General features: G+C 44.5%; 1 protein-coding gene across 15 annotated transcripts in view; it reads right to left on the minus strand.

The window, feature by feature from the left end:
• LOC126535781 (uncharacterized) overlaps positions 1 to 17293 on the minus strand; it is an 82268-nt gene that overhangs the window by 55510 nt on the left and 9465 nt on the right. For 13 of the 15 annotated variants that reach the window (XM_055073417.2, XM_055073412.2, XM_072287759.1 and 10 more), the window contains exons 4-10: positions 7911 to 7976; positions 7623 to 7688; positions 7450 to 7491; positions 5020 to 5088; positions 3061 to 3144; positions 1865 to 2101; positions 325 to 381 (exon numbers count right to left, since the gene is read on the minus strand). In XM_055073417.2, coding sequence (XP_054929392.2) covers positions 325 to 381; positions 1865 to 2101; positions 3061 to 3144; positions 5020 to 5088; positions 7450 to 7491; positions 7623 to 7688; positions 7911 to 7976 — 621 coding nt within the window. The remainder of the gene's footprint in view (positions 1 to 324; positions 382 to 1864; positions 2102 to 3060; positions 3145 to 5019; positions 5089 to 7449; positions 7492 to 7622; positions 7689 to 7910; positions 7977 to 17293) is intronic. The other 2 variants (XM_072287756.1, XM_072287760.1) reach the window with 2 other exon arrangements.

Genomic DNA, 17293 nt, shown 5'->3' on the forward strand with positions numbered 1-17293 from the left:
ACGTCGACAATTTTGGTCAGGACTGCGGGACCATGCACCCCGCGCACCACGTATCACAAGTATTTAGGTACCTGTAAGACATGGGGTGAGAAGTCATCTTGCACGACAGAAACCGTGTTACACCCGTGTTCACCAAAGACACATAGGCATGAACAATAGTGTTCTCAAGCTTAACGTAACAGTGTGCTGGACTGCGATATATATAAATACGCAATATTAAATTAACGAATTACGTCTCAACTCTGGAGCTGCAAGTTTTTTTACTAATATTTTATATATATTATTAGGATCAAAGAAAGCCACCCGAACGAATACATTCCATACCTAAGTCCAGAGGGCTGTCATCGAAGAAGCCAGGCCTTGCGTTGACAACGGTCTGATCTGCAAATTTCAATACCTGTAGTCCACGCTTACGACAAACTAGACGTTACAATCAAACCCTGTTGTATAGCTGTTCAGCACATAGTAAATTTCTCGTTTTAATGCTGCCTGTATTCTACACGCCACTTGCAAACACGAGCAACTACATTTTACCGGTCGAACTATCACTGTCAAATTGCTGTTTCATGTTAACCGTCATTAATAACAACATACATATAAATCCCTGGTTGCCTTACATTATGCTTTAGTTAAGACTACTGCCTTGAATATTCGAGTGCGATCAGGCACTAGCTTCTCTGAAGCTTCGGCGTTCGATGTCACAAAGAGAAGTGCTCACTGCTTATGAAAGATTACCAAGAACCGAGAAATTCGCGCGGTCCCCTAACGCTTCATAATGATTGGGAGATGAGAACCTGAAAACTGAGGGGGATTCCCAAGTGGAAACACCCGTCATCAGGATTGATTGATTGATTGATTGATTGATTGATTGATTGATTGATTGATTGATTGATTGATTGATTGATTGATTGATTGATTGATTGATTGATCCGACAAAATCCTTATAGGATTTTAACGTGCATTAATGCATGGCAAACGAGTGTTATTGCATCCCTCCACCATAAAAATACAGCCACCACTGCAGGAAGTCGAAACCTTGGCTTCCTGCTCGCAGCCACTGAGCCACAACGGCAGAAGGTCGCCATAAACACATCCCGCCCAATTTGACGCCGCTGTACTGCGATATATTCTACGTCGGGTAGTGGTACGGTGCATACAGCTACGCGGGTATAAACGGCACAAGGGGTCAGCGGCAACATGAGGCATGGAGCGACAAAAAGTGCCCGAACAACAAATTTAGGCCACAGCCTGGAGCCTTGTAGGTGACTTGTGGACAACGCTTTGACGAAAGCTCGTTTGGTCGGCATTAGCGTAGTCAAGGGTAAAGATAGAGCCGACCACAAGCTGACACACGCACAAAAAGAAAAGCCCAAGACATTCCGTATCTCGTAATCCCATATGAAAGCCAAAACGTCTTTATTTCTTTGTTGTTTTTCTAATGTCTTGTAGTTTTCGTCATGTACTTTTTGTTGTTTGTGGTCGGCGTACATTTTTGCGCCTGGCTAATACAACCTTTTATTTTTTTCATCAGCTCATCCCTAACGAAAAAATTCCCCCTTGTCCGAACGCTGGCTCCAGTCTGCCCGAGGCTTCCTGAGGCTTCTCCAGTCTGACTGAGGCTTCTCACCAGAGGTGTTATTCTGGATATCGTCAGATTCCACAATGTTGTCAAATTCTGTGGTGGTGGCATTTTGAGGCAATCGAGAAGCCGTAGCAGCCCTCTGGATCAATCAGAGCCAACAAGATGGCAAGTTTGACAACGTGGCGGTATTTGAAAACGCCCAGACCTCAGCTGTTGTTCACATAAGGCAGCGTCCAAAGTGTACGCGATTGTGCAACACCGGTCACGTGCTGGCCCACTCACTGCAGTTGCTCTCGTCCTCGTGGTCGTCGCAGTCGGCCACGCCATCGCACACCAGGGACCGCTTGAGGCAGCGCGTCACGCCCTCCACGGAGCACGCGTACATGTCCTTCTGGCAACCCAGCCGGATGCAGTCGCGCTCGTCCGACGCGTCTGGGCACTGCGGCTCGCCGTCGCAAACGCTGTCCGGCCGCACGCAGCTCATGCCGTCGGCGCACGGCAGCCAGCCCGAGCCGCAACCTGCAGCCGAACGCAACGAACATCTTCAGAGCCCGTAACGAGTTCAGGACCCGTGATCATCCCCGATCGCGCTCCTCCTCTCCGCCTCCAGGTACACTTCAGGTACCCTCGCGCGAAAAAGCAATTTTGGCAAGAGAAGCATGCGTGCGATCTTGGCCTAATAGAGTATTGTGTTGGAAGACAGAGGTTCGATCCCACAATCGGTCAGGCATTAATTTGTGGCATTATGGCCAGACTCGCTCCACTTTGAGGGAACGCGAGCGCGTCAGATTGTGCACGAAAGAGCAAGTTTCACAAAGATACGAGCTATAGAAACGTCACCTTTATAAATGAAAATGTGCAAGGCCGCCCGCGGCGCACGCGCGAGCGGCTGTCGAGACGTCATAATCATCAAAATCTATATAAATAGCAAAAGTCTATAAATAGCACACTAAAGGAGTTTGTGGTGCTAAGTACTGGCCAAGTTTTTCTTTCCTCTTTATCTAGCTTAAACGGTGGGTTGTTATTGCTTTTCTCCGGCTGACAGGTATTTCATTAGAACTTCTTTCTGGGCGAGTTAGTGCGTACTTGACTTGAAAATCGTAACAGCGCTTGTGTCTCGTCCTTGTTACTTTGTGGATGCATGTGTTAACGCCGTTACAATTTTCAAGACAGGTATAACGGCTATCAAGGACACGAGCGCCCTAGTGACGTTATACATGCTTTTTAAATGTTTTCTTTCTTTATGTAACTTAAATGGTGGGTTGTAATTAAATCAGACCGAGAGGCATTACGGCTGTCAAAAACAAGAGTGGCCTGGCGATATTCCATGCTTCTTAAATGTGTGCATCGCAGTCACTGCATGCTCGCTGTGGCGCCTGGCCATGTCACCATGAACGCTTCCAGTCACCAAGCTTTATTAACGTTCGGTCTAGCTCTTTCTTGCAATTTTAGCGTTAATTCCGTTTTAGTGTACTTACGAAAACTCGGTCGTATACTCTGAGTCCCATCATCACCCGGAATTTTCGTTGACGTAATTAGGTTGGTAAGAAGCGCCCAACCACCTGTGAGAAAAAAAGTATTTTTTACACCTTTTACAGCTTAGCCCATAAAAGCGTCAGGAAATATATATCCCCCCAAGAGATCTATCGAGAATTCCGCCCGTATACATCTATGTATTGAAATTGATGCAATCGAATAGACAGACGAGAGAATGGCGCGATGTAGTTAAGTAACGTCCTCGTCACATACGTAATGTTGTGCCGCCTCTAAGAGGAGTGGGGGGGAACTAAGTGGCCTCCAGTATTATCAGGACAGGTAAGAAAGAAAGCACCAACTCCGCACTGTTGACTACATGGTGTAGCAGTTACACGATTTTTTTTTCTCGTGTGTGAAAGTAAGAAAGTGACGTAACCTAGTGTAATGCAGCCCTCTGTCCCGCGCTTCCAGCCTCTTTCAAACATTGTGCTCGGTCGTGCGCGTGTTTTTTGCTGCTGTCTGATCTTTCCCTCCGAGAAACAGATTTGAAAACACACAGCCCATCGGAAAGCAACGAAGGCGAGTGCAGATTATTGGCACGCAGTCGTGGTGATAGAAGGCCACTCATAACGCTGTCTTTAAAGCACTTCCCATCACCGAAGTTTGCCTGCTGGTAAAAACTTGCGCAAAACACCATGCGTTGTTCTCTCTCGTTAGATGTGACACATGAATTCATCTTGTGTGCAATTTGAGCCGTGAATTTAATGCTGGCGCCAGAAGAAACAACCACCGAAGCTCGATAGAAACTGAAGAGCTCCCGTTTGATAAAACGTTGCTAAAGACTAGAATAAGGCATTGAAAAAAGCATCATCATGGAGATTCATTAAGCCAGTACGTTGTTTCTATATGAGTCTCATATTTTTCGCTATGAAGCATGATCGACGGCTCCTTCCATTAAAAAGAAGACAACGCTTACCTCGCAATATTTTCATTTCATTCAACGCACTTAGCCTTATCTAAGTCTTATCTTATTCTCGAAGGTTTAGCTTAAGCACGTTTAACACTTACATAGGCCCTTGCTTTCACATTTTTGTGGTAAAGTAAGTGGTGAATTTTACCGAAATAACTGCAAAAGCTGCGCGGGCATGGGTGTTTTTTGGTCATTTCTTTCGTTGGGTCTGAACGTAGCATCTGACATGAGAGTTTGCGGGAGCAAGACGTACACTTAATTTCAGCTTCAGTAGTCATGTTTTATATGCTGTAACGAGGTACCTGCCGCCTCGGTTATATTTTGGCTTGCGTAAAATTTACTGTGTCTGATGTAAACTTTAGGCCTCGCATTTATCTAGTCTTCATATGAACTCTTCGGGCACATTATCATACTAGAATTACAAGAAAAACTACCGGTTGCGGAAAGAAATGTTTTATCCTTGTCATGGTTACTGCTTCTTTTTTCGTTTTCTTTCCCCCTCTGAATCCGCATGAGACGAGTATAACTTACTGTCTCCTGCACATAACTACTTCCTGCGTGCATCCACCCCTTCTCACACAAGAAATGGTGAGGAAGGATGGCACCAGTGACAAGTGCAATCTTGTCTGTTCTCCACTTACCTTCTTCTTTAGTTCGAGCGCGATTTAAAGTGTTTGACAGGTAAATAGTTTTCCTGTGGTGCTGCCGACAGAGCCCACGTACAGTCAACAGAAACAGTCAGTGCCCTTGGTAAGCCGGTGGCAGAAGCTGCTCGCTTCTTTGCGCAATGCTACTGTTACGCGCCGCATTCTCCCAATCAACACAGTAATGGTAATGAAAGCGGAGACGGACGGCCAGCATTCCCATCTGCTTCCGTAAACGAAGAGCTGACACAACACGGGTCATTTTTCGCAGCGTACTCAGTTTTTCAGAGGACACAGCGCTGGTCTCCATGGAAACACGCGACGCGCAGGCACGCACACACACACACCTTTCGTTCCTTCTTTCGCAGACGTTGGCCTGTCGTAGGACGAAACAGGAGCCTGCCTGGAAGGCGGAACTGAAACGAACGTCCCGATTATACCCTTCGTCAACTTCAGCCAGAGCGTTCGTCTGTAGTCTCTCGAGTGAAGTAAACATGCCAGAAAAGGCTTAACAGTGGCATAAGAAAAGAGAATTCATTACAACCGACTGACTATATGCAGCGTTGGGACTTGTTATCGCTGATTGAAAAAACAAACAAAGCGCAATTATTCCAAGGCGTTTAAAAAAAATGTGTACTAATCAACATACGGCATAAAAGTGGGCGCAGACACGTGCAAGGTTCACAACAGTCGATCGACCGCGTATAGTGCTGGAACGTTCTGTCCGCGGTGAAAAAAGCTCCTAATACACGTAAAAAAAGATATATTCGAAAAAGGTTTAGTACGCCCTTTTCAGGAACTCATAATTGCGAATGTAGCAAAACGATTCGCCGAGAAGTACCCGGCGCCGTTAACATGGCGAGCCACAATGCAGCTGCGGCCCGCGACACCGTTTCACGCGCGTCATCGATCGCGATTCCTGCACAGGGCGGTGAACGCGTCTGCAGTGGCGTGCGTGACACTTAATGGCACGGCGCGCTCGCGGGCGTAAATGAGGCGAGCAGCTTGTGCGCGATAAAGTGAGTGAAAAGCATTGATCCGACATGGAAGAGACGTGACGCCAGTGTGACTACGCACGACACCTGGACAGCCAGGCGTTCGGAATTCTGTAGCTTGGTGAACACAAGCGACAGTACCTCCGTGGCAGCTTCGTAAGCCGCATCGTTCGCAGCATCATTTGCAGCAGCATACTTAGTGAAAGTATCAGTGTGGCAAGCTGCCATATTCACACTGCGTCCACTGTCTCAACACCTTTCACATTTTTCTCTATAGGGATGCCAGCCACGACTCAACACATAAAGAGACGCGAAAGAGGAAACCTACATCAGTTTAGACTGATAAAAGTATTGTTTCAATGCTAAAAATGTCACTATAAGTGGTTAAAGTTATACCAATAGAAAATTAACATTGTTGATTTTTTTTTTCTTTATTATTTTGCGTTGAAACCTAAGCGCCGTTAAGTCAGTGTGACGTCACGGATTTCGAAGTATTCTCCCGTATTTGGGTCTATCTATATAGCGTTGCGAAAATTCTCGAAACTTGCTAAGTTCTGTCTTTGGGCTCCTTTATAATTCAATGTAATCCATATTGAAAACCAATTTTCTAGTTTCTTCCTTTTTTGCTTACCAAGCCTACTGTCACGGTAAGAGTGGCTTTTTTGGTATTGTAGAGGGCTTAATTTAATAATACAATTAAGCTTATCTTTATGATGAGTGTCGTTTGAGCGGACAGTAAAGAAGAATGTTTAAGTTGCGCAGTGCGTAAATTAGCTCTGAAATACCAGAAACAATAGCCTGGTAGTGAGTGCCCTGTTGGTAAGTCAGAAGAAACTCACAAGGGAAATACAGGCTTGAAGTTCCCAAGCTATCTCTTATACTGACGTCTTTAGATGACGTCACTAGGTGTTTTCTCTGGTCATATAATTTAATGAAATACAATATCACATTACAATATAAAGCGCTATCTCTTATACTGACGTCTTTAGATGACGACCATTAGGCGTTTTCTCTGGTGATATAAGTTAACGAAATACAAAATCAGATTTTAATATAAAGCGCAATTTAATCAGCGTATCGAGATTTGAGAACTTCTTTTTCTTAACAGAAACAGGCTCTTAACAGAAACAGTGAGGTCATACTACCGTGGATGTGCCTAACGGTCGCGAAATATAAAAATGGAATGCTTGCTCTTGATTTCCTTCGATAATAAAGACCCAATTTTCACCAAATCAGTGCTAACCAAGCCTTAAGGAAACACTCCACAATACTTTACCAAGCGCAGCTCTTCAATGTTTTTTTAAGGCAACAGCGAGCCGCAAGCTAATCATTACTCTGAACACCCACTTCTCGATCGCTTCTATGCCCTCTCACGTGACACCGTGTTACGAAAGCGCACTAAACTGCCGCAACCAAGAACTTGTAGTGAACCACTAGCAGGTCAGAAAAATAGCCCTAGGGTGTTTTGACCGCTCTTCGGGGACTACGGCGAGAGAAAACCGTATGCCGAAGCTGTGCACTGGCGAAACATTCCTTGCCTGATGGTTGCGTACACGTTTAATCTATCAGAATGATAGCATGTGCCTTCGCACAGAATAATTCGCGCATAATTCGAAGATTACACCATCTACAGTCGTTGAGTCGTATTCAGTTTACCTCAGAGCGAATATTTGCGCCCATTTCAAATATTACACAATGTATAACCGTTGAGTCACGATCGCTTTCCTCCATGCCATGTAATTATCTGCTTAATAGCGGTGCACTACACCCAACACCACTTACCTTCTATCGTCTTTTTTAAATCTTTCGAGAAATTATTTTTATCTTTGGAGAAAAGAAGAGAGAGGTGGAACATTAGTGAAAGCATAATGGTAAAGACACGGTCGTCTTTCGATTCAGTGAACTGTCAAACGAGAGAATGGCGAGAAAACACGGGAGCGACAAGTTCCGCGTACCGTTGTTCACGAAGCCGAACACCTTCGATGTAGTCGACGCTCCTCTCGCTGACGATCGCTTTAATTCTGAAACGAAGCAGACAGTGAGGCTTCGTAATAACTTAATCCAGCAATTACCAGCTACGCATACGCTAATCTCGTTCTTTCGCTGAATGGATCGAAACGCCACGCGACACTAGATCTGGGCACAAAGATAATTAGGCGCTCCGTCCCTGTTCGGCGGGGAAATTTCTAATCAGGTTAATAATTACAAGCTTCGAAGCTGTGAGCGCGTGCTGTGGGACTTACCGGCCTGCGGCTTCTGTTCAAGGTTCTTTTGGAGAGGGTCGTGCGGAAGGGCTCCTGCTTCGCTGGCTGAAGAAAAAAAAAAGCAAGATAGTTCTCGAGAACCCTGTTATATAATGTATTAAACATTTATGGCGGCGTTTAAATGAAAGAGTTTAAGACGGTAGTCGAATACACCCAATTCAATTATTCTTCCACGCATGCTTTCGCGTGAGTTTAATTTCTTATTTTTATTTTCTAGTAGTAAAGAAAGCGCGAGAGTTACCAAGCATGCAGAAACTGCACTATAGTTGTCTAACTGTGCGTAAGCATACCCCTGAATTTCAAGTTTGCCCACCTCCAAATTTAGGTTGGCCCATACCCAAATTTCAAGTTGGCCCATTCACAAATTTCAGCTGGCGTGCCCCTAAATTTCAAGTTAGCCCCCCCCCCCCCCCCCTCCAAATTTTAAGTTGGCCCACCCCCGAATTTATGAAACAAATTTTTCAATTTATGAAATGAAGGAATGAAAGTCATTACTTCTCTCCACCTTGCGGGTTTCCGCAGCACTACTACCCCAAATTTATGTTAGCCCACTCCAAAATTTCAGTTCGCCAACCTCCAAATTTCAAGTTGGCCCCGCCCCCTATTTAACATGACTTACCCTCAAATTTCAGTTCGCCGACCCCGAAAGTTCAGCTTGGCCGACCCATAAATTTAAGTAAGCCCACCCCTAAATTTCAAGTTGGCCCACCCCTGCTATAGGCTTCCCCGTGCCCTTTTTATGGAACCCTATGTATCCCTATGGAAATTCTCTCTGATAATTTTTTTTTTAACTTGCTTTCGATTGTTTCGTATCGCCTATAAAGCTTCCATTCATCTACATTTACACTATTATAACAATCAAACGTCTTCGCAAATTACGCATTTGGTCTGCAGATACAATGCATTACACATTTCGCGTGACAGGCCGGGCTACTCGACAAAGAGCGCTTACGCATTAAAATTACCCTACAGCGGCCGGCTTGCGCATCTATTCGCACCGTACGCTACCGCGCTACCTTCAAGCGTACTCTGAACGAACGAGCTTCCCGCGAGGGCACCAACAATGTGGCATGGCATTGACAATGTTCGCGTCCCCGGAATTTTGATTGATTGATAGTGTAAATATGGTCTATTGTTGAGTAGCCTTTACGGAGTCCTGCCTGGTCCTTTGCTTGACAGATGTCTAAGGTGTTCCTGATTCTATTTGCGATTACCTTAGTAAATAGTTTGTAGGCAACTGACAGTAAGCTGATCGGTCTAATTTTTCAACTCTTTGGCGTCCCCTTTCTTATGGATTAGGATTATGTTAGCGTTCTTCCAAGATTCCGGTAGGCTCAAGGTCATGAGGCATTGCATATACAGGGTGGCCACTTTGTCTAGAACAATCTGCCCACTATCCTTCAACAAATCTGCTGTTACCTGATCCTCCCCAGCTGCCTTCCCCCTTTGCATAGCTCCCAAGGCTTTCTTTACTTCTTCCGGCGTTACCTGTGGGATTTCGAATCCCTCTAGACTATTCTCTCTTCCATTATCGTCGTGGGTGCCACTGGTAGTGTATAAATCTCTATAGAACTCCTCAGCCACTTGAACTATCTCATCCATATTAGTAATAATATTGCCGGCTTTGTCTCTTTAAGCATACATCTGATTCTTGGCAATTCCTAGTTTCTTCTTCACTGCTTTTAGGCTTCCTCCGTTCCTGAGAGCATGTTCAATTCTATCCATATTATGCTTCCTTATGTCAGCTGTCTTACGCTTGTTGATTACCTTCGGAAGTTCTGCCAGTTCTATTCTAGCTGTAGGGTTCGAGGATTACATACATTGGCGTTTCTTGATCAGATCTTTCGTCCTGCGATATCTTACTGTTATCCTGTCTAACATAGTTACCACCGACTTCTATTGCACACTCCTTAATGATGCCTACAAGATTGTCGTTCATTGCTTCAACACTAAGGTCCTCTTCCTGAGTTAAAGCCGAATACCTGTTCTGTAGCTTGATCTGGAATTCCTCTTTTTTCCCTCTTACCGCTAACTCATTGACCGGCTTCTTATGTACCAGTTTCTTGTGTTCCCTCCTCAGGTCTAGGCTAATTTGAGTTCTTACCATCCTATGGTCACTGCAGCGCACCTTGCTGAGCTTGTCCACATCTTGTATGATGCCAGGGTTAGCGCAGAGTACAAAGTCTATTTCATTTCTCGTCTCGCTGTTCGGGCTCTTCCAAGTTCAGTTTCGGCTATCCCGCTTGCGGAAGAAGGTATTCATTATCCGCATATTATTCTGTTCTGCAAACTCTACTAATAAGTCTCCCCTGCTATTCCTAGAGCCCATGCCATATTCCCCCACTGACTTGTCTCCAGCCTGCTTCTTGTCTACCCTGACATTGAAGTCGCCCATCAGTATAGTGTATTTTGTTTTGACTTTACCCATCACCGATTCTACGTCTTCATAGAAGGTTTCGACTTCCTGGTCATCATGACTGGATTTTTATTTATTTGTTTTTTAATTATTTTATTTATCATACCCTCAGGGCCGTTGCGGTATTATAGAGGGGAGTGGTTACAAGCAAAACGGGTAACATCAAACAGGAGTTACTAGTGCAGAAAATTATATACATATGTATATACAAAACTATTTAACAAATGGCAAATAGATATACAATGTTAGCTATGGAGTTTGTGAGTACTGGTTGAACAATGTGAAGAAAAAGGTTCCTAGTTATACAGTGCTAGCTAGCTATGGCATTCTTGAATAATTGGTGATCTGCGATAGTGGCCATCGAGGCGGGGAGGCGATTCCACCCATTGGAAGTGCGTGGTACAAATGACTGCAAAAAAGCGTTGGATCTGCAAAATGAAATGCCGCCCTTATGAATGTGATCTAGTCTGGGCGATACATACGGAGGTGGAGAAATAAGTTTGTTGCGTAGCAGCGGGTGATGAAATAATTTATAAAAAAAGCACAAACGGAACATTTTTCGACGTGATGACAAGGACGGTAGGTTAAGGCTAGATTTCATGGCACTGATACTCGCGGTTCTATTATAGTTAGAAAGAATGAAACGAGTAGAGTTATTCTGAACCATTTCCAGTGAGTGCATTAGGTTTACTTGACCTGGATCCCAGATTGAAGCAGCATACTCAAGTTTAGGTCGTATTGGAGTTTTATAGAGAATTTTAAGGAAGAAGGTGCTTTGGAAAAGTTGCGTCGTAAGTAACCTAGCACTCTGTTAGCGTTACTTATTATATGGGTGATGTGGGTATTCCAAGTAAGATCAGAGGTGATGTGAAGGCTAAGGTACTTGTAAGTTGTTACCAATTCTAGTGGAGCATTATTAAGGGAGTACACAGCTGGTTCACTGGTAGTTCGTGATGCACGCATGAATTTACACTTGTTAACATTTAGTTCCATTAACCATGAATTGCACCATGCAGAAACGGCGTTAAGGCCAGCTTGAAGCCTGGTTACATCCTCGTCGCGAGTTATTTCGGTGTAAATTACGCAGTCGTCAGCAAATAGGTGAATTTGAGATGAAACACAGGAAGGTAAGTCGTTAATATATATGAGAAATAGGAGGGGTCCAAGCACGGAGCCTTGTGGTACACCTGAATAAACAGGACTCAGATTAGAGGTTACTTCGTTAGCTGAAACAAACTGAACGGTTAGTGAGGAAAACCTCAAGCCAGTACAAAATTTTAGGGTCAAGGTTTAGTTGTTACAATTTGTAGATTAATAAGCAGTGGCACACTTTATCGAACGTTTTGCCAAGTCCAGAAAAATTAGATCTGCAACTGAAGAGTGGTCAAGCAACACGTTTAGTTTATACGTGAATGATACTAGTTGGGTGTCACACGAATATATTTTGCGGAAGCCGTGTTGAAACTCAGAAAAAAGACCAGTTTTCTTCTAAGAAGCGGGCAATATGAGAAAACAAAATATGCTCGATAATTTTGCATGGTATACTTGTTAAGGAAATAGGCCGATAGTTCAGTGGGGAATTTTTAGTACTTGTTTTGTAGAGTGGAATCACCTTCCCCACCTTCCAATCAGCGGGCAGTGAACCTTTGTCAAGTGATTGCTGGAAAATATTTGCAAGAATAATGGAACAATATGTGCTAGTGTTTTTTAGAAACTTTGCGTTGGTTAAGTCACAGCCAGGAGCGCATGAGAGTTTCAATGAGGCGATTATTTTTTCTATGCCAAGGGGTTCGATTATTAAAGGGTGCATTGCGGCGTAGTCATAAGATAGTGTAGTTGGGCGTGTTACATGAGCGTGTTTAGAAAAGTTACGCGTAAAAACGTCATTTAATACAAATGCGCAATCGGCAGGGGGAATTTCGGTATCGGTGCTATCAACAAGGGTTATGGCGTCGTCATGTTTTGGGTTAATAGTGCGCCAGAACTTTTTCGTATCAGTAGTTAGCATGGATGGCAATGTGTTCTTTAATAAGTTATCTTTAACTTGTTTAAGCGCTGTTATGTAGTTATATGTAGCGCGTTTGTAAGCTGCCCATCTTTGAGCGTTTGGAGATGTTTTAGCTAGTCTGTACGAACGTTTCTTTTTGTTAGAAAGGCGCTTAATGTGGGTGTTGTACCAAGGAGCGTTATCATTACAGGAAAGAGTGTAGGTAGGGATAAATTTTCCTGTTAATTCACGAATTTTAGTAACAAACATATTCCAGTTCGATTAAACACTGCGGTTATCGAAATCAGTCAGGAAAGTATCAAGGAATATACAGAGCTCGTTGTTAATTGATTCAAAATCAGCTTTCTTATAGTCGTGAATTGTCGATCTTTTTTTCTGATTTCGGACGTGAAATGTTGATGTTGAAATGGATAAGGGACTGATCGCTTAAGGATAGTAAGTAAGTATTGTTCGAAATAAAATCGGGTCGTGTTGTTAGCAGAAGGTCAAGGGTGTTAGCAACTTGTGGTGTGATTCTGGTGGACTGGGTTATCAGTTGATTGAAAGAGAACAGTGCGCACAAGTCAAGAAAATCTTTTGCTAACGCGGAGAAAGGGTGTGTCACGATGGGTTCACTATGCCAGACTATGTTTGGAATGTTGAAGTCACCCAGTAGAAACAAGGGTAAGGAAGGAAAGCGTGTTACGACGATATTGATTGTGTCTTGTAATTCGTTAGCAAAAGAGGGGCGTAGACCTGTGCAACCTTCATTTTGTACCTCTTTTTGAGTTTCACAACAAGGCCTGCCACCCTCTCGTTAATGCTATAGAATTCATGTATGTTACCAGCTATATTCTTATTAATCAGGAATCCGACTCCTAGTTCTCGTCTCTCCACTAAGCCCCGGTAGCACAGGATGTGCCGGCTTTTTAGCACTGTATATGCTTCTTTTAGCCTCCTAACTTCACTGAGCCCTATTATATCCCATTTACTGCCCTCTAATTCCTCCAATAGCACTGCTAGACTCGCCTCACTAGATAACCTTCTAGCGTTAAACGTTGCCAGGTTCAAATTCCAATGGCGGCCTGTCCGGAGCCAGGGATTCTTAGCACCCTCTGCTGCGTCGCAGGTCTGACCGCCGCCGTGGTCAGATGCTTCGCAGCTGCTTCGGACTGAGGGGCCGGGGTTTGATTGTTGTGTTCATATAGGAGATTGTGGCCAAGTACTGCACCAGGGTGGCCAATCCCGCTCTGGGGAGGGAGTGCGTTACCGGTTCTGGTCACCGGGATCAGGCCACACTCCAGGCCTGTTTATGCAATTTTATCAACACGCGGATTTTTTTTTAATCCGGTGGAAAATTGCGCAGCACCGGGATTCGAACCTCTTGCACGCGAGGCGGGTGTTCTACCGCTACGCCACCGCTGCACTTTTACCTCTACGCCACCGCTGCATCGTGAGTAATTCCACCGAAATTATAGTCGCAACAGAGAGCACGTATAAAAAGCAGCAGTTCTGCAAAATATAGGAGGGCGAGTCAAATGAAAGTGAGCCAATGCGAATATATGACAAACGAGGTACTTTATTTAAAAATAGTCGCCATGAGCATTTAGACATTTGTCCCATTGACTAAGGAGTCGCGTGATTCCGGTCTCATAAAATTCGTTGGGTTGCTGCTTCAAAAAGTCTGTAACTGACTCTTTCACGTCATTGCCCGACACGAATGTGGTTCCCTTGAGCTGTTTTCTTTCGGTTGCCCCAAAATGTGGATGTCGCAAGGTGACAGGTCTGGGCTGTGTGGCGGATGTTGCAGCGTTTCCCACTTGAACGTTGCCAGTTTTGTATTAAATACATCAACGATGTGGGGACGGGCATTGTCATGCAACTTACACAGGCTCACGGGATCCGGCAGCCCCGCGTGTGGTAGCTGCGACGGCGTGGAGACACTGGAGCATCTTCTGCGTCACTGCCCGGGCTTCAGGACCGAGAGGGAGGCTCTGTACGCCTCCTACCGCCGATGTGGCTAGCCAGCCACCACTCTGCAGTGCCTACTCTTTCCCAATGCTCACAGCTCTATAACCAAGCGTGCATTTTCGGCATTGATGGAATTATGTGAAGCAACACACCTTAGAGCGCGGTTGTAGGCCCCGCAAACGCTTCGCTACATTGTCCTTTTTTTCTTTTTTTACTATTCCGGTCTCTTTCTATACCCGTTTCCCCGTGCAGTGCTGTTGAAATATCCTCCTATGAGAGACAGTTACGGCACTGCACTTATCTCTTCCATTTCTCTTGAAAAATCACTTCACACACACACACAATATGACTCCATCAATTTTCCACATCGTTTCTTCTTGATTGCAACACGCAGCCGTTCCGGCGTTTCACAGTATCGGAAACAGTTGATAGTCTCTCAAGACTTAACAAATTCTATCCGTAATGGTCCCTGACGATCGAAAAAAAAAGTCAACAACACCTTTCCGGCGGAAATGATGGCCTTTGCTTTCTTTGGACGTGGTGAATTCGAATGTTTCCACTGTAAGCTTTGCCGTCGTGTTTCAGGCTCGTGGTAGTGGCACCATGGTTCGTCCCCGATCACAATTGCAGTCAAGAAGTCGTCACCCTCATTGTGATACCGGATCAGAGCAGTCAAGGCAGCGCCGAACTTCTCTGTCTTCTGGCGGTGGTTCAAAATATTGGGCATCCATTGCTCACACAAAAGCCGATGACAGAGATGTTCATTTTGGCGTGAACCGAATCGTGACTGATGTTCAGACGCTCTGCCAGTTTATCGATGCTTATTCTTCGTTTTTGTCTCATCACCTCATCAACTTTTGCAATTTTGTTAAGGCTGATTTCACGATGGCTTTAGTCCCGTTTTGGATAGTCTTTGCAACTTTCACGTCCTCCTTTCAACCGTTTGCTCCAACGCTTCACAGTAGCCAATGAAATGCGATGTTCAACGCGACATACCTTCAGCAGTCAAAAACTTCACGGCACCACGCTGTTCAACTTTTGGAGTTTCCAATATGTCACGCAACCATGTTCAACCGAATGTATGAGAGCATTACAGAACCTTTATCCTCACACCTGCGTGTCACTTTTGTAAATGAGACATCGCTCTCTTCTACGCACATGCCTCGCACATAATGAACCTAACCATTATTGCGCGGGGTGGGTAGGCTCACTTTCATTTGACTCGCCCTCGTACGTTAGAAATGCGAAGATACAATGGGAGTTGATAAAGGGCAAAAAAGTGTCACTGGAAAAAAAGATTAATAAACGTATACACAAGCTCTCCCAACAAGATATTTAAATATACGTATAAGTATCCAATAAATGTACGTATCTAAGAAAAAGTCACGGTGTATAATGCGTCAAACGAAGCAAATAAACATGTAGCAATCACAGATTCACAGAATCCTAGATACCGCCTCCATTCCATCTACTCACCCCGATGTATCGAGCGCGACGGAAGATGATATTGGGGTGTCCTTATAATTGCTATCGCAATAATATAATAAGAGTACCCGGCAACTGAAGCGTCCCGTGGCCCATTACTTTCCACAAAGGAAGAAGTAACGAAATCGAACTTTCACCATGCAATAATTCGCTGCGCCGTAACAATGTATTTTTTTCCTTTTGTGGGGCGGGGGCACCGAAACTAAAGAACCCCAAGGAAAATATGTTGGCCACAATTGAATGCCTACTTTGTGCACCTAATGTGGCTACCGAAGGAATAACAAAAAAAAAACGTGAAACGCTTGATCCACAGAGAACCATATGCATACTGCTCGGTATCCTACACCGGAGAGCCAATTTGCCCGCGCCGGGGGTTGCTTTGGTCACCGGTGCATTGACAGCACGAAAAAATTTCGGGGGGGGGGGGGGGGAACTGAAGCCCCATAAGCCCCCCCCCCCCCCGCCCCCTGGCTACGCCCCTGGAATGATGAGTATCGCATGGATTTGCCTAAACTCCGTCCTTGTGGCTTCAAACGGCTTCGTGACTTTGTAAACTCGCCATTTTCATCAAAGTACTTACATATAAGTAAGCATTAATAAAATTGTCCAATGGCAGGAATCGAACAGATGACCTCTAGCACAGAAGCCCCACAGAACCCCCAAGCGCAATAAAAAAAGCCACAATATCCCTCTAGTAATTATTGTAAGAAACTCTGTGGCTCTGGTAGCGTGACGCGTCACGTTAAAGCAGTGCGTGCTGCTCCGCGATGCCAAGAAATGACAGCCCTAACCCGTGCTGTAGAAAATTCATGCTGCCCCAACTCGCACAAGCTCACAGTCTGCTTATCTAACTAGGAGGTATTGCGCTATCACGCGTTGACGCCGGACACCAACGCCTATCGTGATACCTTGTCACTTCCACGAAGACGCTGCAGCTGGAAATACAATCGGTTCTACCAAGTTGCACGGCATTACAGAACGCTCCGGTTTCACCGTAAATACAGGCCGCCGAGTTTTATTTCATCGTTTATCCGCGTTCTCTTTTCAACTCCGTGAAAAAGGCTGCCCAAGAGAAAACGTTCGTTTAAACATAAGCCAGAAGAGAAATATTTGTTTAACTAAGGTAAATTACTTATAGTTAAGTAAAGGCTGTGTTTGACCCGCGTTTTGAAAGTTCGAAAGCAATGACGGCTCTGCCACATGCCCGTGTGACCAATATGACTCCTCATTAGCTGAATAAGATATAGCATCGTGAAACGATTCAGACAACACAAAGAAGATCATTTTAGTCTCCACGAGGATTCTGAATGATGAATATTAATGCTAATTTGTACAGCCATATTCATATTGTCAGCATTATTTATAACCATACTACAATTAGAATGTATACAGACGGAAGTGCTCATTGAATTACGCGTTCCAAAAATACGGCACCAGGACGAAAGATGCTATACCATCTGTAAACATTATTAATATATCAGCAAGTTGGCGCATAACATTCAA

The sequence above is a fragment of the Dermacentor andersoni genome, chromosome 4 (assembly GCF_023375885.2).
Source record: "Dermacentor andersoni chromosome 4, qqDerAnde1_hic_scaffold, whole genome shotgun sequence".
Lineage (NCBI taxonomy): Eukaryota > Metazoa > Arthropoda > Arachnida > Ixodida > Ixodidae > Dermacentor > Dermacentor andersoni.